General features: G+C 33.7%; 1 protein-coding gene across 14 annotated transcripts; it reads left to right on the forward strand.

The window, feature by feature from the left end:
* The first annotated feature begins 1,974 nt into the window (after window positions 1-1,974).
* On the forward strand, window positions 1,975-23,262 carry LOC306883050 (long-chain-fatty-acid--CoA ligase 1-like). Of its 14 annotated transcripts, none has more exons than XR_013785320.1 (22): window positions 1,989-2,042; window positions 7,444-7,656; window positions 7,750-7,864; window positions 8,105-8,169; window positions 9,172-9,273; window positions 9,914-10,013; window positions 10,282-10,457; window positions 11,889-11,921; window positions 12,070-12,121; window positions 12,389-12,462; window positions 13,856-13,933; window positions 14,066-14,200; window positions 16,908-17,042; window positions 17,147-17,242; window positions 17,333-17,405; window positions 17,498-17,586; window positions 18,309-18,425; window positions 19,391-19,534; window positions 19,932-20,033; window positions 20,183-20,254; window positions 20,885-21,484; window positions 22,008-23,261. XR_013785320.1 is itself a non-coding variant. In XM_079438119.1 (21 exons), exons 2-21 carry the CDS (start codon window positions 7,462-7,464, stop codon window positions 21,023-21,025), a joined length of 2,094 nt encoding a protein of 697 aa, XP_079294245.1. In that variant the 5' UTR covers window positions 1,975-2,042; window positions 7,444-7,461; the 3' UTR covers window positions 21,026-23,262. The 14 variants fall into 14 exon arrangements, 2 of the variants coding, with proteins under 2 accessions (XP_079294245.1, XP_079294244.1); XR_013785321.1 differs by having other exon boundaries at window positions 20,885-21,352; XR_013785322.1 differs by having other exon boundaries at window positions 20,885-21,355; window positions 22,008-23,255.
* The last annotated feature ends 20 nt before the right edge of the window (window positions 23,263-23,282 follow it).

The raw sequence follows: 23,282 nt of genomic DNA on the forward strand, positions 1-23,282 counted from the left end.
GGCTCTCAGACTCCCGCTCCTTCTGAGACTCCCACTGGCTCTCAGATTGACACTTGCTCTGAGTATCCCACTGGCTCTCAGACACCCACTAGCTCTCAGACTCCCACTGCCTCTCAGATTGACACTGGCTCTGAGACTCCCACTGGCTCTCAGAGTGACACTGACTCTCAGACTCTCACTGGCTCTCGGACTCCCACTGGCTCTGAGACTCCCACTGGCTCTCAGACTGCCACTCCTTCTGGGACTCCCACTGGCTCTCAGATTTCGCATGGAGTGCCTGTCTAATGGGACTTACTCTTGGATTGACTCTGGGACTGGCACTGGGACTGACTCTGAAAGGGTCACCACTTGTGAGACTGCTACTGTCTCTGCTTCCGCTATGATCTGTTCCAATGTCTCTGCTACCGCCACTGCCTGAGAGACCATTACAACTACCGCCACAGTCTCTGTTACTGCAGCCACCTCCAAAACATCTACAGCCTCTACTTCAGAGACTGCCACAGTTCCTGAGACTATTGATCCACTGAGACTGACACTGCCTTTGAGACTGACAGACAGTGCACTGCAAAAATGTCTTTCTACCTCAGTATTTGTTTCATTACATATATTTAAACATTATTAAATCAAGATACATTTTCTTAAGAAGTTAAATGACTATTACATTAATAAAATATACCAAAATATATATTTAAAAAAGAAATCAGTCCAAAGGGAAAAGCAACACTGTCTTAGTTAAAAAAATTTTTTTTGAAAAACATATACAGTATATATACATTTTGAATAGATAGACAAATAGATGGATACATAGATAGAAAGAAAGAATGAAGATAGATAGATAGATAGACAGACAGACAGACAGACAGACAGATAGATAGATAGATAGATAGATAGATAGATAGATAGATAGATAGATAGATAGATAGATAGATAGATAGATAGATAGATAGATAGATCTATAGATAGATCTATCAGATATATCCTGTTCTGTATGTGTGTAAATGTGTGTATATGCTATTTTAATAGAAACTTCACATTTAACTCTTCAGCAAAACTTTACACATATGCACAACTGACTAAACAAATACTGTAAACAAATACTGTCTAAATAAAATATTCTATTAATGACTATATAGATCTTATTCCCCATTAAATCATCAAAATAATTTAACCAATTCAAACTTGATTTTAAAAGTTCTAGAAGATTCAGGTTGATGTTTAAAGTCAATATAATTTAAATATAATATATATTAAAGTGAGAACATCATTTTATACATGCAGGTCTTTGTACTGAGAAATTCAGCTTATAAATATTGCAGTAATTTTAAGAAGAAAACAATCTTCAAACAGACTGAATTTATGATTCAAACTGTTAGAGTTTTCATTTATTACTTAAGCACAAACATGGCCCAGTCACACATCCAAAAAATAAAAATAAAATAAATATATCAACATTAGTTTATCATATTCCTTGAAAATGTTATTAGTGGAATCTTTAGCAGTATATATCTGTCGTTTGAACAAGAATGTCGCTATTTTATCGTTTTGATCAGTATTATCGCATTGAATCCACACGTGTCATTAAAAAAAAAAATACTCGGTTCGCTGCTTTAATCTATTTAATCAATAAAGCTCAAGTTTTCGTAGCCTATTTGCTTCTATTACAATATTGTATAATACTATGTGTCCGACACCTTTTTTTTTATAAATAGTAAATATTTAGCATATTAAATGATCAATACAGCTGAATTATTACACATACTAGGTGTATTTATCGATCTCTTGTAGTATAGATATGATATTGATATAATCTCACACCTGCGCGCGCTCCCGCTTGTGAAAGTCTGTGCAAAGGTGAACGAGTCCTAAACGCGGGTTACTGCGAGTCAAACGAGCGACCAATCACAGGCCTCCTAACAGTCTGTCCATTCGTACGGCGCCTCTGATTGGTGCGGATTTTGGCGACCAAACACAGCGGAAAAAGTAGTAAACGCTCGCCGTCAGACACGCACGTGCGTTTATCAGAAGGGTTCTGTCTCATACAGGTCAGTAAAAGTCTTAAAATACTTTAAAAGGTTAGTCTTAAGTCTTAAAAGGTTTAAAAGTCTTTTGCAGTTCTTGATGTATTTTATTCTTTATTGAGTAATGAAATGCGTTATATAGTAGCAGCTTTGATTGTGTTTTGCAACATAGCGACGTGTCATTGATGCATATGGATGACTGCTGAAGAGCATGTGTGTATGAGACTGAAATATGACACTATGAACTCCTCTTTATTCCAGTTTCGACTTTAGTTGTTGTTGTTTGGATATGTATTTTAATAATTTAACAAATACACATTGTGTGAAGTGCAAACCCTTACTTTTAACTTAGCATGTGTTTTGTAAAGAGCCTATGTATTTAATATTTAAAGCTGCTCTTGGTTTGGGAATTAGAGACAGAAAGTAATCTGTCATATGTGTATGACTGCATACTATGACTCAAGTTCTTAATTTAACTTGCTGACTTCTAAATGCATTCATCATGTGGTTTAGCAAAAGTACAGTTATAGATTTTAATTTTCCTCCTTAAAATTGAGCTTTAATCTGTATTAAAGTATTGTGGCCTATATTGAATGTCGTCTTACATGAGATCCATTGTGTCCCTTCTGACCTTGTTGTATGGCAACAGCAAAGTTTCTGTTTATTGTTTTCATTCCCAACATCCCTCCTACCTGTGGAAATCACCTGTGTGCATAAATTAAAGGTTTAGTATTAAATAATAGGCTTTCATGGGAAACAAACAATGAATGCAGTTTCATGCAATTTCAAATTTGCCATTACTGTGAAGCTGTAGTGTACACACTGTGATTGTATATTATTTCTTGCCCTCATTGTGGTTGTGTAGATGGTTGGTTTGGGTTAAGACAATGATTCATGTATAATTTGGTATTCGTGCAGGGCTTGTTTGGTTTGGTCATTGTGTTGCTAATGAACAGGTATGGTGGAAACTAAGGGTTTGGAAAACGACTCCTGATACGCAGGACAAAAGGTCATGGGCGTCTAAGCGTGTGAATGGGTGCCTGTAGACCACACCTGTTCATCTTTATTAATAATGAATGCTGCTGATTGTTGTATTCATCCATGCATTTATTGGTCACATATCTTTCAAGAATTTATAAGTGAGATGGCAGTGTATATTTTGTCAACACTCATAAGCAGAGTAAAACTCAACCTTTGTCCCGGTCAGAGACATGTGATAGATATCACAAGGTCAGACCTGATACTGCCTGTCTGATTTAATCTGGTTTATTAGGTTCATTATTGTCTAAAGCTGTAAATAAGATCCACTGATCCGTGATGCAACAGACTCATAATTGTCTAATGTTGTGATTTTTTTTTTTTTTTTTTTTTTTTTTTTTTTTTTTCCTGAATAGTTGCAGCACAGTTATATTTTAAATTGAATCAAAGATACCACTTCCCACTTCTCAGTTTGACTAGCCTTTAGTTGAGTGTCCTTTATCATGGATAGAACGATACATCTGCTGATTGATTGGTCAATATTTATTTATTGATGGTCATTGCTGAGGTAAGCACATCCTGACTCATTTCTGTTTGTTCAATCTCATTGGAACTTGTCAGTGAGTGTTTGACATGCAGTGTGATGCAATCATGTCTGTCATATGGGTTTTGAAACAATGTCAACGTATTCCTTTTGAATGACTGAAAGAAATGATCTAGAGTGAATAGTAGAGAAGTGAATCTCATGAAACCTCTCAAGAATGTGTCATAATTCACCATAAAGCCTAAGAAATTGTGCTTTGCATAAAAATGTAATCCTATTTTAGGGCCATTTTTATGGTTTCATTTTTAAAGTTTTTTTTTTTTTTGAAAAGTGCATAAAGACATGTACTGTTATAGAAGATTTCTATTTTAAATGTTCTATTTAAAAATCCTGAAATAAAATGTTATTTCCATATTATTAAGCAGCACAACTGTTGTCAGTATTACTTATCAGAAATGTTTCTTGAGCAGCAAATCAGCATATTTGAATGATTTCTGAAGGATCATGTGACACTGAAGACTGGAGTAAATTCTACAATATATTCACATAGAAGACGGCTGTTTTAAATTGTTATAATATTCCACAATATTGCTGTTTTTACTGTATTTTTGATCAAATAAATGCAGCCTTAATGCACAGAAGAGACTTCTTTCAAAAACATGAAAACATCTTCACAACCCCAACCTTTTGAATAGAAGATTATGCAATGGTAGTATTATTTTCTGTCCTGCCTTTATGCTGATAAAATGTCTGACAAGTAAATATTAATCTAATTTATAATGAATGACTAAGAAAAAAACCAGTGGGACCCAAAAAGAGGCATATTACAGTAGTGAGAATTTTGTTGGGAATGTCATGAAAAATGCAAGTAATCTTACTGGTTATTTTATTTATATATATGTTTATGCAAAATGATTTTCTTTTGATTTTGAAGTGAGTTAATTTACATTGCACTAAAGTTTACACCTCAAATCAGTGGAAAGCTGTCTTGTTCTTGAGCTTAATGCAGATGTCATATGTCCGCTGGTCTCTGGTCATTAAATCACATGCCTTTAATAAATCTGGATCTGTTCCACTCATCCTCATGCCACTGTTTTCCATTTGTTGTGCCACTGGTTTTAAATAGCAGCCTTTCTCTGGGAGGGGGTTGTGTCTGCGCCCATCGGGTGACCGGCCTGAGGGTCTGTCATTGGTCTCACTCACCCCTCCTCTGTCACAGGAAGAGTTTAAAGGATGTGGCTGTGTGGTCATGTTACCTTTGCCCTGGAAAGTTTGTACACCAGTGGAATGAGACAAAGTGTTTATGTTTATCAGCTCCTCTTGATGGGCCGACACCAAGCACAGTGAGATAATAAGGAGATCTTTGATAAATAAACAGAAGTGTGAAGCTATTAAAGTGGTTGACTGATATATCAATTAGGCTGAAATTTAGCGGTTTATTGGCATTAAATTTCTTCAAAAGTTTGGGGTCAAAATTTGTAATGTTTTTAAAGAAGTCTCTTATTCTCACTAAGGCTGCATTTATTTGATCAAAAATTAGAATTTAAAATGGCTGTTTTCTAATGAATACATTTTAAAATGTAATTTATTCCTTTGATCAAAGTTGAATTTTCAGATGTTCACATGATCCTTCAGAAATCAATCTAATATGCTGCTTTGCTGCTCAGGAAACATTTATTATTATCAGTGTTGAAAACAGTTGTGCTGCTATTTTTGTGTAAACCATAGTTAATAATTTTTATTTTTTTTGATGAATAGACGGTAACATTATAAATGTTTTGGTGTCACCTTTGTTCATTTTAATGCATCCTTGCTGAGTAATAAAGTCAATTTTTATTACAGAACATCAGCGTAATGTAATCAGCATAGAGTTCTTGTTGAGTATCGAGACAGTAACTATCATATCTAGTCAGTTGTGTTTTATTTTAGGACTTTAACTATTATTTGTTGCTTGTTTGACTTCCTGTGCTGTGATTGGCTGATGCAGCGGGTTCTAAGAGTGTGTGTCTGTCCAATAAGGAGCAGGAAGGGGTCGGCAGGGGTCTGACCCGTGGTTGCGCACAAACTCAACCTGTAGTTGTTCAGACTGAACTGTTTTTACCTTCACCTGGTCGTTTCACCTTCCTGTTGGCGTGATTCTGTGGGTGCGGGAAGCACAACGCCGCCCAAGTTTGGACGTACCTTATTCTCCTAGTCTCAGGTGAAGTGTGTGTGTGTGTGATGGTAATGTTGAGTTCTTGCCGGGTGATTTGAGATGGCTTGACTTTGCCGTCAACACCTTGAGGAAGGGCAGGTTTTCAAGCAAGGCGTGTACTAGCAAAGTTGAAGAAACTATTTTATAGTATAATTGCTTTTGTCAGAATGCAGAGAATTTAGTATTTGCTGTTCTGAATGAATGAGGATATTGAATGGTTCATAGTATTTTAGCTCCAAGTCTCCACAGGATTTAACTCTGTGTTGTTTGTATGCATTCATGATTGATTTTACAAGGGCAGTTTCTCAGAATGATTTGCCCCAGGGCAGTAAGAATAGAAGTGGGTGAGAGGTTAAAGTGGTAACGCGTCCTTGCAAGGTTTAACATGAATCACATAGCTGACTAAGGTGACTCATGGCCCTAATACTGCTGCTATCTGAGTTAGCTTGTTGCAAATGAAACTTGTAGTTTATATAGTTGACTTGAATATGGTTATAATGTGTAGTTGGACCTGTTCAATATTAAAATCCTTACGTTCTGTGATAAACTGATCAAATAAAAAAAAACTTTCCTTTTGTTCAACTAAAAATGTTGATGATCAGTGCACTGTAGGACTTACTTTGAAACAGTTTTACTAAGAATTTATTACAAAAGAATCACTCAGGAATAACAAACCAACTGCAAGTAACACATTGAATTAAAAGTGAAATTTTAAAGTCTGAAAGTATTTTCTTGTAAAATGTATTCTAGTAATACTGTAAATTTGATGTATTAGAAATTTGGGGGAAATGTGCTTCGTAGTCATGAAAATAATATTGCAAAGCAAAATATCTAGAGAACACTAGATGTTGGTGGTAATTTTGCCCAGAAGCCTGTTTTGTCAAATTTAGGTTTAATGACAGGAGTTGTTGATTGCTGTGAAGGTTTATTCTTATGTAAAAGCAAAGCTTGATGTGAGCTGAATCAAAGGTGTAGTAGATGAAGATAACCTTACACAACATCAGATCGTTTAATCAGTTTGACCCTTCAGCACTGACTGTTTCTCTGCAAAGATAATGTGTCACAGTTCACTTTGATTACCAATTGATTGCTAAGATTTAATCAATGGGTTTCCTACAATATTTCAAAACACTTGACAGGATTTTATAGCTCAATAATGTGCCAATAAAAACAGATTTTACAGAACTGATTTCATGAATCACTGAAGGGCAATAAGAAAGTTTCCTGCCAGACACAAACACATTTCTCTTATTTTTTTTGATCTTTTTGAAATTTTGCATTATGGTAATTTATTTGGGTTAAAAAATGTGCTTGCAAAATAGTCACAATAAAAAAAACAAGTAAACAAAACAAGACTCTTTTGTGTTTTCTAGAAGTACCATGATTTGTTGTACCCTGTGTGTATATATTTAATTTCTTAATAAATTCCGTTTCTTTAGACATGTACCATGGTAAACCACATTACTTTATTTGTTTATTTATTTTTGTCTTTTGTATTCAATTTTGAAAACTCAGAAACAAACACTACAACAAACAAGGAACAGATAACGTTAGCTCTGCTTAAGTTTTTTTGTATTTTTTGTTTGTTTTTATCTTTTGAAGTTCCTTACTATTTCATGATACATAAATATGGTAATATCAAAGTATTTTTCCCTGTATTATGGTATAAGTGCAGTAGGGTCTAATTTAACCCTTGTTGTCCTCTACAGATTGAGTTCGCTGTAGTCATGCAGGCACATGAGGTGTTGAAGCAGCTGCGAATCCCTGAGCTGTCTGAGGTGAGGGACTATTTCCGCAGCCTCTCCACAAACACCCTTCTCGGCATGGGTGCGTTCACCGCCGTCACGGCGTACTGGTTCGCCACCAGACCCAAAGCCCTCAAAGCACCCTGTGACCTGCGCATGCAGTCAGTAGAGCTGCCGGTAAGATAATACTACATTAAGATGAACTCAAAGCCTGTCTTATTGCAATCAGAGATTTGATATAAAACTTTGCATTTGCTTTTTGTCGATCAGGTTGGAGAATTCGCTCGTCGAGGGGCGGTTTTAAACGGAGGGCCGCTCTTGAGCCATTTCTATGAGGATTCCAAGACCATGTATGAGTGGTTTCACAGGGGTCTGAGGGAGTCAAGTATGTACTTTTGCTTTTATTTTAACCTTGAAGCAATAAATAAATAATAAAGTTGCATACATCTAACTTTATATAAAGGTTTGGGTCATAATATAGTTATATTTTGCAATGAAATACTAAGTCAACCTGTGGTTAAGTGGTCAGCATTAATATATCACATGATGATGAATTTACTGTATAAAAACAACAAACTGAAAAATCAAATTGGCCTTTATGTGATATCTTTACTTTTTCTTTTAGATAACGGTCCCTGTCTGGGATCAAGAAAACCAAAGCAGCCATATGAATGGCTTTCGTACTCAGAGGTAGGATGACACATCTGCATCCATGTCTGTTTCTGTTTTGATCCATGCTTTCTGTAATTGATACATGCTTTTGTAATTATGTAAGTCTTCCGATATTTTCACTAAGATTTTATTTTATTTTTGTATTTAAGCAATACATTTATTTTATATTTCCTATTAAATTTTAAGGGTATCAGTAATAATTAGAATTCAGATAATTTATTAAAATTCATATTTTGCATTAATATGTGGACATTTGCATCTATTATTAAACTCAACAGCAGTAAATTCATAAACATACTTTTGCTAGAAATTATGACATGCTGTGTATTGTTCATAATTTTCAAAGGATTCTGATGCTTGATGCTTCATAACTTTACCTTGGTGATATTTAAATCAGCAGATTTCACAATGTTAAATCCATCACAGAAAACAGAAGTGTTTTAAGACATAAGTGTACAAATGTAAAATGTCACAATGCAGAACTGTCCCGTCTCTCACACTGGTACATACCATTCGCCCATCCTTAGTTGAGCTTTGGGATTTATTATAGCTCACATTTACTGTTCTCTTAGCTCTCAAGTTAATAAGTTACCTGGTGCACTGGGTCATTTCATAAAAAAACTTTACATAATATATACATCTAGCATGCTGTAAAACCTTTGAAGTAATTCATACAGTGAGACATTATGTTCTTCTTTCAAAACGCCTAATCTGTGTGAGACGTGTAATCAGAGCATCCGACACACCTGTAGAAAAGATGATTTTGGGTTACAGACCTCTTAAGTGCAGGTTGTTGTCTTGTTAATAAGCGACATAGATTGCACATGGTACTGAATGCATGCACTGATAACCTTTAACATATGAAGTTCCTAATGGAAAAATGAAGTTCTTTGAATTGAAACTATTTAGAGAAATAAGTTGATGTAATAGATCCTTTCTTTCCCCCTTCTTGTGCACAGTGAACTGCATATAAATTGTATTCTGGTTTGGTTAAGTTATTTGTTATTTCCTCTTCATCAGGTGATTGAGCGAGCAGAGAATTTGGGATCAGCATTTTTGCACAAAGGACACTCGAAGGATGGAGACCCCTACATCGGCATCTTTTCTCAGAACAGACCAGAGGTCAGAACTAATAAATATGTGATTTATTGCCCAAAAGTAACTTTACGCTTGTGTTTAGATTTTAACCTGGTTTAAATGAATGTAATTCACCTTAAAGGAATAGTTCACCCAAAATGGAAAATTTGCAGAAAATTCGCTGAATTTGGAGAAATGTAGCATTACATCACTTGCTCACCAATTGATCCTCTGCAGTGAATGGGTGCCGTCAGAATGAGAGTCCAAACAGCTGATAAAAACATCACAATAATCCACAAGTAATCCACACCAATCCAGACCATCAGTTAACATCTTGGGAAGGGAAAAGCAAAATGTTTTTGAGAAACAAATCCATCATTTTTTTTTAATATCAAACCATTGCTTCAGGCCAAAAAAAAAAAAAAAAACAGTTTTAAAGCATTATTTGCCATTTCGATTGTTAATGGTGCAGAAAATACACACTTCACCTTTAAAATGTATACATTAATCTCTTTTTTTCTATTTAAATTGGAATGACAACTTTAGAATCTCCTGTCTTGAGTTTTTGCTCTATTTGGGACTCTGAATTTGTGTCAAACAGGTTACAACGAACGAATGTGCAGTTCATCTTCTAACGTTTGAGATTGCAAATATTTTGTGACTAATGTCAGAAATCTTTCTCCAGTGGACGATTTCAGAGCTGGCCTGCTACACATACTCTCTGATATCAGTTCCTCTGTATGACACTTTGGGCACAGAAGCGATAAGCTACATCCTCGACAAAAGTATGTCAGCTTTCTATGCAGTTTTTATCTTGAAATAGTGTGTTTACATTAAGTTTATTTATTAGTCATTGCTTTTAGTATGCATGTAGATGTGTGTCATACAAGATGTCCCTGCTGTCTTTTTATTGGTGTTTGCTAGGTCAACATATTAGGGTTAGGGATTCCTAACTTTAAGTATTCAGCATCAAGATCAAGAGAATGAATGTATTTGTTTATTTTTTATTATTGTTTGTCTGTTTTACTACACGCATTTGTGTGCGTTTTGCAGCCTGCATCTCTACAGTCATATGTGACGTACCTGAGAAGGCCAAGCTGCTGTTGGACTGTGTTTCGGGCCGGCAGCAATCAGTCAAAACCCTGATCCTCATAGAAAACTTTGACGCTGATTTGGTTAGCAGAGCACAGCAGTGCGGCATCGACATCATCAGTCTGAGAGACGCAGAGGTGAATAAAGCGCAGATTGCCTGCTCAAATCTTTGTATAACCCCAGTGAAAGGGATCGATGCGTGTGTTTGTGTCTGGTGGGGTTTGTTTGTCTTGCAGTGACCCGGATCGTGGATCAGCTGTGGTAACTGGGTGACCTGCATAACTGAACGCTTGCCCTCAGAGCTCACTGACACTTCAGCTGCTATTTATAGAACGTCCTTCAAGCCTTACTAACTTTTTTTTTTTTAAGTACCATGTGACCGTTATGGCATTGGATGAACTGTATGAATATCATATTAAAGCACCATAGTATTTACGCTATAGAATACCATAGAGTACAATACCCCCCCCCCCCCCCAAAAAAAAAGATATTATATTTCACTAATTTCAAAACATACTTGCATGTTCACGTTTCTTTGAGGAATGTTATTGGTCACATGACATGCAGATAAACAAATACAATATTTGTTTGTTTTTATATTAATACATTTTAATTTTATGGTTTAATTAGGTTGCTCACGTGTTTCTTGTTTTATTTTAATATCACTTATTGATTTAATATTAATTTGTATTTGAATTGCTTAAGTATTTTTTAATTGTATTTTAATGTTATTTATTTTAATATTACATTTTATATTATATTAAATTAAATTTTTATAATATTTTTGTATTTGTATTTCTTTTAATTCGTTTTTTTTTATTTTTTTTCTCATTTGTATTTTTTTTTTTTTTGTGATTTAAAATGTTTTAATTTAATATGTATTTATTTTAATATTATATTTTTATGATTTAAGTTTATTTAAATTTCATAATTGTAAGTGTTTTTAGTTTGTATTATTTATTTTAATATTATATTATGATTTTTAGTTAAAAACTTTTTATTGTTTTGACAAAAAGAAAACAAAAAACAAAACTGAACCCCCCCCCCCCACAACAACATACGAGAGACATGCCTTACATACAATGTTAAATCAAATAAGCATATACAGAATGTATCTTCCAGCATTCATTTACAGCATGTTAGTATTTCCAATTTAAACATACTCAGCCTTTTTTACAAATTTGTGATTGTCTTTATTTTAATGTTTTCATAATGCAAGTTGCATAAGTGTTTTTATATTTGTTTTAAAATCAATAGTTTTTTTTATTTATTCAATTATTAATAAATTAATTATATTGATTACATTCGTATTATCTAATTACCATTTCATCATCTTGTGAACTTCAGTTTGGTAATTCCTTTTTACACTGCTAACTTTCTGAGTTTGATGTGGCACTTGACTTTTTATTTCCTGTTTATATTGGCTGTTCTTGTGTTTGATTGCTTTCAGTCTGCAGTTCGGTCTTTAGCGCAAACACAAACCTCATTCACGCCTGCAGTTTCTTCCTCTTTCACTGAACTTCCTCTGTCTCCATCATTTATTTAAATAAGTTTCCCTTCCTTTGCAGAATATCGGCAAGGCTCATCGACAGCATCCTGTGGTTAGTCTGTAGTTTCTTTTTCAGTTTGCCATTGTATATTTTATAATTATAAAAGGTTTGTTTCTGGAAAAAGTCTGGATGCTACTTTTCTCTGCATTTATTATTTCTTTAAAATTCTCAATTTATTTAATTCCTCCTGTATTTGCAGCCCCCTCAGCCCGATGACTTAGCTATTATTTGTTTTACAAGTGGAACCACAGGTATGTTTTTATTGGTTACTTCATTCTAGGCACTAGCAACATAAAGATCATGGTACAATTCCCAGAAAATGCATGAATTGAGATCAATGTACATTTGGCTTCAATGCAATGTAATGTTCTTTGGATAAAAGTGTCTGACTAATGCAGAAATGTAAATGTCTCTTATAGCACTCCAAATTCTTGTTTGTAATATCAATTTGAAAGAGAATTTCAGGCCACATGTGAATTGAGTGCTATGACGGACACAAAGTTTCTCGTTTCTCACAGGAAACCCTAAAGGAGCGATGCTCACCCACAAAAACGTAGTGTCTAATGTTTCTGCCTTCATCTGTGTCACAAAGGTAAATGCAGTCTCAAATAATAGCCTTCAGTTTGTCAAGCAGAACATAATTTTCACTATTTGTTTTATTTTATTCAACTTTTGGCAAAAAACTTTGAGTTGCATTATATTTACATTTGTAAGAAATGATCCTCCAGGAGGCTGGACCCTTTAATATGTTAATGTATTATGGATATTTAGGATAAACGTGTCAGCCAAGTGACTAGCTAGGAAAATCCTGTTGTGCATGTTTGGTTTATTATTGCAATAGTAAAATATTTATTTAATGATTTTTGATTTGTTTAATTTCTATAATTTATAATAAAAAATAATCAGAATAATATTGATATGAAAAATGTATTTATTATTATTATATTTTACTTTAAAGTACAATTTTAATCACTTTCATGACAAAGCACATCTCACCCCCAATTCTTATTACTGTAACGAAAAAAATAATGCTAATTTACAATGTGTAATATTTGTTGAAATTACTGTATTTTTGTTTTAATTTTAATTTGATAAATTATAATTTAATAATTTCTTTTATAGTTACACATGTGGTCAGAATTGTTGGTACCCTTGGTAAATATGATAAAAGAAGGCTGTGAAAATAAATGTGCATTGGTAATCCTTTTGATCTTTATTTAAAAACATCATAAAAATCTAAGCTTTCTTTGGAGAATAAGAATTTAAATTGAGGGGAAATATCATTATGAATTATTATTATTTTTTTTTCTCAAATACATGTTGGATACAATTACTGGCACCCCTAGAAATTCTTATGAGTAAAATATATCTGAAATATATTGCAGAATTGCAAAAAAAGATCAAACAGCACCTACATCACCACATGTTGTTCAGGAGGGCTTCAAGAAAAATAACGATATTCTTTCACGTTAAATTCATTCATAAACATTAAACTAGTGGGGAAAAAACCGCTTCAGTGCGATTGTCGCTCTGGTGAACGTTAACAGGTTCATTTCAGCATTACTAATGCATTATTAAAATCTCAAGTTGTGTTTGTTAACATTAGTTAATGCACTATGAACTAACAATCAATGACTGTATTTTTATATTTATATTTTATATCTATATTTTTAACTAACGTTAACAAAGATGAATAAATAGTGTAATAAATGTATTGATCATTGTTTGTTCATAATACATTAATGTTAACAAATGACACCTTATTGTAAAGTGTTACTGAAATTTATTTAGTCATTTGAAATTTATACATGGTCACATAGAAATCTTTAATAATCAGTCAGTGACTTATATTTGAACAAAGTGATCCGCCAGGGAGACTAGACCTGTAATATGCTTCAGTTTTCATATTTAGGATAAAAGCATCAGCTAAATGAGTCATTTGCACATTTCTGTTGTTCACATTTGATTTGACCTCTGTCTTGCAGCCCACCTGTCCCATCAGTCCTCGGGACACACACATCTCTTACCTGCCCCTGGCACACATGTTTGAGAGAGTCGTACAGGTCTGTGCCGGGTGCTTTTAAGTTATTCAAGTAGTTTTTTAATAAACACATTATTTATGGTTTAAAAATGGTGCACTGCTTGTGACACCTCATGTCTGTTCATGTTGACTGCTGCTGTTTCCTCACTCTCAGGGTTTGACTCTGATGCACGGCGCACGTATCGGATACTTCCAGGGTGACATTCGATTTCTGATGGATGACCTCACGACCCTGAAGCCCACCATATTTCCTGTGGTTCCTCGTCTGCTGAACCGCATGTTTGACAAGGTGAGCACACATATCTAGTATAAGAGCCTGCAGCAAACAGGAATGTGTAAATCAAAGGGGCAAATTGGCTGTTTTCAGATATATTTAAAATGCGTTTCATTAAATGCTGATCCATACTAACTCCATCTCTGCAAATGCTGTGGGTTTGAGTTGCTTATTATAGCATACATTTAAAAATGCAGCACTCATCAATTATCTTCCCAAATTTGTACTGCAAATCATTTCTAAATCTGTTATTAACAAAAGAGAAGCTTTATCTCTCCCTGCGGTTTCCCACCAAAATAATAGCTCAATAGATTCAATCTTTATTGTCATAGTTTAATGTTTGAAAACAAATTAATATTGTAATTTTGTTTTTGTAAAGTAAAATGTATTATTATTAATATTATTAATAATATTACATACTAATGTTATTTAATTTTACAAATGGTATTATTGCAATTGCTTGCTATAATTATTTAATAATAATAAATGGTCATTAGTATTATTATTATTATTAATACCCTCTTTTTATAGTACAGTAGTTTTAATGCAATTGCGATATATTGATTATTTGATTTTAATTTGTATAATTAAAATAATAATAAAATATTTGATTTAACAGTAATATTATCATTATTAAATGCTCATTTTATTTAATAGTATAAATAGTATTATAAAAATTGCAATGTTTATTGTTTTATTCAATTGAATGATTCAAAAAAGTTAATAATTATATTAAATAATTTTAATAATTATTTATTATTATTAATATGAATAAATACCCCTTTTTATAGTACAGTAGTTTTAGTTCAGTTGTAATATATTTATAAATGTTAATAAACAATAAAAGCTAAATTTATTATTGTTGTTGTTGTTGTTATTATTTAATATTTTTTTAATTTTACAGCCTAATAGTAGTACTGTGAAAATAGTAATATAGTTCTTTATGATTTAAAATACAACTTATTTTGATTATTATTATATATTATTATTATTATATTATTATTATTATATGTTAATAATAATTGATCATTATTTGTAGTTGTACTACTACTGTTACTTCTTAACTGATCATTTGCAGGGCTTAAAGTTCTCCGGCACTGTGCAGCGTTTGGCTGTGGGGAAAAAAAGAAAGTCCTCCTACATTTGTTGATCACTTGTTGATATCACGTTCGAGTCCTTGAGTTCGCCTACCAATAATATGAGAGGAACACAGCTTTCACTCTCAACCAAACAAACATTACTAGCCAATCAGAAATTGTTGCTCTTATAAACACGAGTCGCGCATAATAGAGAGTCGCAGTTAAAAGACAATTTCCTAAAGTATTAAAACAAGTATCTGTATTTAGTCTCATCTCATGAGCTAAGTGTATTGTCACACCCCTAGTGTCAATAAACGGTGATATAGCTCATCATTTTCCAAATGTATGGTATAGCTTTCATTCTTCAGGTCATTCATATATTCATGAAGAAAAAAAAAAGAAAAGGAAAAAAAGCTGGTTGAATAAGGAAAGCAATAACTTTGCCATAGTATCCTTTCAAATATTAAAGTTGCCACAGTCATTGCATTCTTTGCATGTGCTGCACTTTTTTTTGTGCCATTTTGTTTTATTAGTCTATTTATTAGAATTTGAAAGAAAATAATAATATTGTGTGATATCACAACAAAGTGAGATCTGATTTTTCTCCCTGAAAACCAAAACAGTGATGTTTGAAAAGTCCTTGAAAATCCTGGAATTTAATTTTGCAGTATCTGTACGAACCCTGTTTAAGTTACCAGTTCTTGGAGCATTTTAATGTTTTTTGTTGTTGTTAACTGAACTGAACTGCAGTTTTCTGTAGTAAACTGTCTTTGTATATTTCCTATTTTATATTCATTTTCTAGTATTTAATTTACCATTTATTTATTTTGAATGAAACAGAAATTTCATGTTTTAGATTGTAGGTCATCTTGTACCCTGTCAAGGACAAAGCTTACCAGCAAAACTTGATATCAAAAGCATCCTAAAATGTTACATGTGTTTGCACCATATTGTAGAGAGTAACCTGTCTTGGTATTGCTGTTTCAAATAGCCCACCATAATCTGTAGTCTGAGCCTGTCAAGGGCTATTGGCTATTTTTTTACTTTAACCCCTGCATTTGCCTCAGTAAAACATTTTGTAACCATTCGTTATAACTGTATTCCTGTATGATCTGTGATCCATCACCTCATTTATGTCTTTCCTCTCGTAGTGTTTTTTACGTGTCAAGCCCTGTTCACACTAGCAGCGACTTTTGTTGCAAGGGGCTGGCGATGAGGTCGCTAGTGGGCGTCGCTACTGGTTGCCTTGACCGCGAATCAGGTTTCTTGCCGCTGAGTACAAACATTTTGGAGGCAAAAGACTAAATGTAATCTAATTCTAAATTAAAACCGTATACATACAAACAAAAATGCCTACTTTCTTCCATTGCATATGTTTATCTATGGCTGAGAAGAGAACAATCACATGAGCTCAACCGTCTTCTTTCCTATTGACTGTCGCTCCCGAAAGTCATTCTTCATTTGCATAAAGTTGAAGGTTTCTGAGCTTTGTTGCATCGCTGGACACGCCCCATCTGGTCGTGTTGCCAGCTCTCCATTGAAATAAATGGGATGGTGTCACTTTGTCGCTGCGTGTCGCTTGTAGTGTGAACAGAGCTGTAGATGCTCTAGTGTAGTAGTAATGTAGTGAAACCCTCTCGTAGATCTACGGACAGGCCAGCAGTCCCCTGAAGAGACGCATCCTGGAGTTTGCGTTCAGGAGGAAAGAGAACGAGATGAAGAGTGGGATCATGAGGAGAGACAGTGTGTGGGATAAGATCATCTTCAGGAAAGTCCAGGTGAATATTGACCTGAGAATGTGCTTGCTGTGTCTTCTGTCCAGACACAATTAGAAAGAGTTGAAGTGTTTAGTGTAGTAATGGGTCTCTGCTGCCCCCTGTAGGCCAGTGTTGGAGGAAACGTTCGAATGATTTTGACCGGAGCGGCTCCTATATCAGCTCCTGTTCTCACCTTCCTACGAGCTGCATTGGGCTGCCATGTACAGTTTGATCACTTAAACACATTAATTTAAACTTATTCCACTGTATTTTATGCTGCAGTTTGTGAATTAAATGTTGTTTCCTTACAGTTTTATGAAGGATACGGTCAGACCGAATGCACTGCTGGCAGCACAACTACACTACCTGGAGACTGGACTGCAGGTTACACACACACACACACACACACACTGATGCATGTGCAGTTATTAACACAGCTGCACGTTTATGTTGACTGTTTTATTGTGTCGTTGCAGGTCATGTTGGAGCTCCTCTGCCCTGTAATGACATCAAACTAGTGGATGTGGCAGAGATGAACTATTATGCAGCTAAAGGCGAGGGAGAGGTGTGTGTGTTTGTGTTGTTTTAATATAAATGAGATACTATTGTAGTGATTTTATGTAGTCATATTATATGTGTGGACCATGAATAATCAAAGATTAAGATTGCAGTTTTCATTTTATATATATATATATATATATATATATATATATATATATATATATATATATATATATATGTTATACTGTAATTTAAATATAGGCCTTCCATATACTTAATTTGTATATTAAGTATACAGTAAATAAAGTTTTTATTGTGGTGGAAAGAGGTAATGTGAGAAATAAATTAAAAATGTTGCAGTTGTACAAATTTTTTGTTAATGCTTTGGAAAGGTTGACAAATTATATATATATAAAAAAAAAAAACAGACACTATAGTTTTTGTTAATATTGTGTTTTTTTGTTTATTTTGTTTTCACATTAATTTGAAAGTTTGGTCTCACTTTATATTGTGTACACATGGTATTAGGGACACAATATAAAGTTGGACCATTTGTTTTAATTATTTTTCATTTTTAAATTGAATTTTTTTTATTTGCTTCAGTTTATTTATTTTTAGTTATTTTAGTACTTAAACTTAAAATGTTTATTTCAGTTAATGTTTATTTTATTTAAAAAAATTAAACTTTTTCATGGTTTTAGTTTTAGTTAACAGTAATAATCTTGTGTGTGTTTGCATGTGGTCTTTCACACATTTGACAGGTGTGTTGTGTGTTGTTTCTGGCAGGTGTGTGTGAGGGGTCCTAATGTTTTTAAGGGGTATCTAAAAGACCCTGAGAAGACGAAGGAGGCTCTTGATAAAGACGGTTGGGTTCACACAGGAGACATTGGCAGGTGGCTGCCGGTAAGAGTGGTTTAATATAGGACCTTCATTCTGCGTTCACACTTCACAGGCACATTTTATTCTAATTTAGAAAATGAAGAATTTAGATCCACTATTTTGGTGCATTATAAAAAATAATAAAACATCATAATTAAATGTGTACAAGTGGAATTAAAACTACTCAAGTTTGAGTTTTTAAAATGTTTTTAGTCTCTTCTACTCATCAAGGCTGCATATATTTGATCAGAAATACAGTAAAAACAGTAATATTAAATATTTTTACAAATTAAAATAACTTTTTACTATTTGAATATATTTAAAAGTGTAATTTATTACTGTGAATTTTCAGCATCAATCCTCCAGTCTTCACTGTCACATGATCCTTCAGAAATTAGTCTAATTTGCTGCTTTGTTGCTCAAGAAACATTTCTTATTATCAATGCTGAAAAAGTTTACTGCTTAATATTTTTATGGAAACAGCATTTATTTGAAATGGAATTCTTTTGTCAATCAATAAAAATTGAAGAATAAAAGGATTAATTTCTTAAAAAAATAGTTTTACCAAACATTTTAATAGTAGTTTATTTAAAATAAAACACCCCACTTCACTAAAAAACAAACAAACACCCAATCACTGACAATTCATTTTTATTTTTTTTGCATAATGCAAATTTTTGATGAGCATGACAAATGAACTAATTTTCTAACATAAGTGTATGTTCATGAATGTTCATACTTTAAATAACCATTTAGCTACTGGTTCTTTTAACAGAACAGGTTTACTTCATGTAAAATATGCCAGTATTTAAATGGACTATTTGGAAATATTTTGATAGTTCTTTTAATTTATAGTTTTCAGCTATTAGTGAAAGAATCTATTTATTTATATTGTATGAATATTGTATCAATTTTATATTGTATTTATATTGTATGAATACTCTATTTACATATATATACTCAACCACCACACCATTTTTGTTTTGCAGAATGGCACTCTAAAGATTGTGGACCGTAAGAAGCACATTTTTAAGCTGGCTCAGGGTGAATACATCGCTCCAGAGAAGATCGAGAACATTTACATCAGGAGTGAAGCTGTAGCGCAGGCTTTCGTACATGGAGACAGTCTGCAGGTGAGGAGAGAGAACAACACACAGATGGAGGCATTACAGAACAAGCCTTTATTTGTCAGTCCTCTGTCGTGTGTGTCATGTGTTCCCGCCTCATGTTTCCATATTTGGTTTGTTTCCTGTCCTTGTTATATGTAATCATTAGTTAATTATTGTCCAGCCGTGTTTGTCTAATTGTCTATGATTATCCCTTGTATATTAGTCCTGTCTGTTCAGTTAGATTTCGTCTGGTCTACTCGTTACCCCCGGTGTTTCCTGTCTGTAAGCCTTGTCTTGCCCTGCCTTGATGTGTTCAGTAAAGACTATTATTTGAGTTTACGTCCTCGTCTGCGTGTTCCTGTGTCCTCCTCGTGTGTGCACCGTGACATTATTATTTATTGTTCTCTCATTTTCTCCGCAGGCCTGTCTGGTAGCCATCATTGTGCCTGATCCAGACTTTCTTCCCGGCTGGGCCAAGAAGAGAGGCATAGAGGGCTCATATGAAGAACTGTGCAAAAATAAGGTAAAGACAGATCTTCCAGGTGCATTTTTATTCACTTCCACACTTTTCAGAGAGTTGCATGCATAGGTATATTTGGGTCTTGAATAAAATGTAAATATCTAAAAAATCACAAAGTTTGAGAGTAAATAATGTATCTTTTATGTTTTCAGGCGGTGAAGAAAGCCATTCTGGAGGATATTGTCAAATTGGGTAAAGAAAGTGGTCTGAAGTCTTTTGAACAGGTGACGTTTGCCTTGATGCACTCAAAAAAATATTAATTTCCATTCAATTGGATTATACAGTTTTAACTTTTAAACTAATAAACTTGATGTGTGCTGTATATTTGTGAATTATATATAAACGAAACCGGTAAGAAACAAGATTTCTGCACTCCAAGAAATGATGGCCTAGTTTATTATTAATTATTTGCATTTGATTTAATTTAATTTAAATAATCATATTGTCAAAATACATGCAAACAATGCACTTTGAATGATCAAATATTTTCATTGTGAAAATAATTACATATGTATATTTAAGAAGTATGAATATGGCTAATATATGGAACAAGCAATATTCACTTAGTTAAAATGCATATGAGAATTGAGCGAATTTGATTTATTAGTGACAGATATATAAACCTAGTTATTGTGCATTTACAATGCATTGTTTATTAGTACTATTACAGAAATTTGACCTGTTTCATTTAAGTATGACTGGCAAACATGCATCACATTAAGTTTGTTAGGATGGAAATCGTATATGCAGTTCAAATATATAAATCTTAAATTTAGGCCTAATTTTTGCATTAAAATGCATGAAGAAATTATTTAATAAATGATGACTGCTTTTTCATCATCATCACTTCTCAGGTGAAGGACATTGCTCTTCACACCGAGATGTTCTCCATCCAAAACGGCCTCCTGACGCCCACGCTGAAAGCCAAACGCACTGATCTCAGGAACTGCTTCAGGGAACAGATCGATGAGCTTTACTCCATCATCAAAATGTAAAGCAGAGGAAGTGCCTCAGATATTTCGGAGTAACAGAGCTGATCTGGGTCCCATTCCTGAATAGAGCTGGTTCAAAACAAGAGGCCTGAGAGAGCTTTTTATATGCATTTCAGAATAAGATTATATACCCTAGATCAGCTGTGTTACTCGAAGCTTCATCACTCGATTTCAGCTTTAAAGATCCCGCCTCAGGGAAATGTGTCTACATTTTGACACCATCATTTTTGCCTTTGACTATTTTAAGAGAAAGGGAAGAGAAATCCACGAACAAAAACAACCTAATGCTGTTATATTGAGGACAAAATAATATTCCTCTTTTATTTAAGAGCAGTTTTTTTCTAATGATATGATATAGATAAGCCAAACATGCCATTCTGCTTAAATTTGCTGAATATGTACTCATCCTCACTCCAAGATGTAGATTAATTTGTTTCTTCATAAGAACAGGTTTGGTGAAATGTAGCATTACATCGTTTGCTCATCAATGGATGCTCTGCAGTGAATGGGTGCCGTCAGAATGAGAGTCCAAACACTGATAAAAACATCACAATAATTCACATGACTCCAGTCCATGTGAAGGTGCATGTTTGTGAGATACAAATCCAAGTCCTCTATCCATAAAATTGCTTTCTCCAGTGAAAGTCATCTAATCTGAATCAGGAAAGAAATATGCACAGATCAAGCACCATTTAAAAGTGAAACCAAAACTGTTTTAAATCAATTGGTGGATTCTGATGCGAGGGGACAACAGCGGATGGATTTTTTCATTGGAGGAAGTGTTATTATGGACTTTTGGTATTTGGCCAGGAGGTGAAAGTTTAAAGTTAATACATCTTGATGGATTTGTTTCTTACGAACATGCAGCTTTTCACTTTACAAGACAGTAACTGATGGACAGGAGTCGTGTGGATTACTTGTGGACTATTGTGATGTTTTTATCAGCTGTTTGGACTCTCTTTCTGACGGCACCCATTCACTGCAGAGCATCCATTGGTGAGGAAGTGATGTAATGTAACATTTCTCCAAATCTGTTCTTATGAAACAAACGTATCTACATCTTGGATGGATTGAGTAATCTACATTTTCAACAAACTATTTCTTTCATACAGCAAACCTACATTTTTAAGTTTTAAGCCTTTCTTTAAAATGTTTTTAAACTACTGCTTCAGCAGCAGTAGCTACATTGTGTATGTGTGTGTTTGGGAACTATTATGTACAATCTCAGGGAGAAATGTTCCTTATTAATGGACATCAACTGCATTGAGTGTTGTTGATGAGAGAGGAAAACACACACATACCAACAAAAAAAAGGAAAAAATAAAAATAAGCCAAAATGTTTGTACTGTACCTCACAATCAACATGAAGGACGAAGCACACACTCCACACTAGATGGAGAGTGGGAAATATTTCATGATTTTGTCTTCCAGTAGATATTTGAGTGTTCTGAAGCCTTTTTCTGGACTCTTTATTAACAGGACATAAAAAAAGGGAAGTTTTGTATTTGAGGAAAACGACTGTTATTTGTCCTTTATTCAAGAAACACTAGCAAATCAGATTTTTGTTCAGCTAAATTTTCAATGTAATTATATATATTTATATAGATCTTTTTCTAAAGCAGCTTTACTAAATGATAGTGCCTTACAAAATGTGTGCAAATGGTTCAAAAATGAGTTTTTATGAATGATTTACTCAAATTAGTTTTGCTTGTTTCATGAATAAGGTCCACTGAGTTTAAACACAGCCTGTGTGATCACAATATGTATCTATATAAGCCATATGCTGTCTATATGATGCTTTCCTCATCTTTAATGTTGCCTTTAAGACAGCTTACATTCTCATCTAATTTAGTTGGCTATTTATGTGAATGACAGATGTTTTCAGGTATAATATTATAGATGTGACATGTCTCATATCATTATGCTGTAACAGCATTGCAGAATACAGGAGCTTTCCACGTGTCCTCTGGTTTCATTGATGGTTGCTGCTTCATGTTCATTGTAATTATGTGTTTATTATGCACAGGTTGTTTTTATTGTTTGTTTTATTCAAGCTTTATCTTGTGTGTGAAATGACCTGTAGATAAGCCAAAACAACTGTCATGTGTGGAAAAACTGAAGTGCACTTTTAAAATGACTCAGTTGTACTAAAATACATCATTGTGATAATAATGAATAATGTAAATTTTCTGTGTAAGAGATGTACATGATTAAAATTAAATATGATTTATGGAAGATGAAGGGTTGGTTAAAGCTGTTT

Source organism: Barbus barbus (genome assembly GCF_936440315.1).
Source record: "Barbus barbus genome assembly, chromosome: 17".
Lineage (NCBI taxonomy): Eukaryota > Metazoa > Chordata > Actinopteri > Cypriniformes > Cyprinidae > Barbus > Barbus barbus.

Bases quoted from the DNA above. Each gene is read 5' to 3' on its own strand.
- LOC306883050 (XM_079438119.1), top strand. From the start codon at position 7,462: ATGCAGGCACATGAGGTGTTGAAGCAGCTGCGAATCCCTGAGCTGTCT. The intron at 18,426-19,390 runs GTAAGAGTGGTT...TTTGTTTTGCAG, and splicing joins ACATTGGCAGGTGGCTGCCG to AATGGCACTCTAAAGATTGT. The intron at 20,034-20,182 runs GTAAAGACAGAT...TTATGTTTTCAG, and splicing joins AAGAACTGTGCAAAAATAAG to GCGGTGAAGAAAGCCATTCT.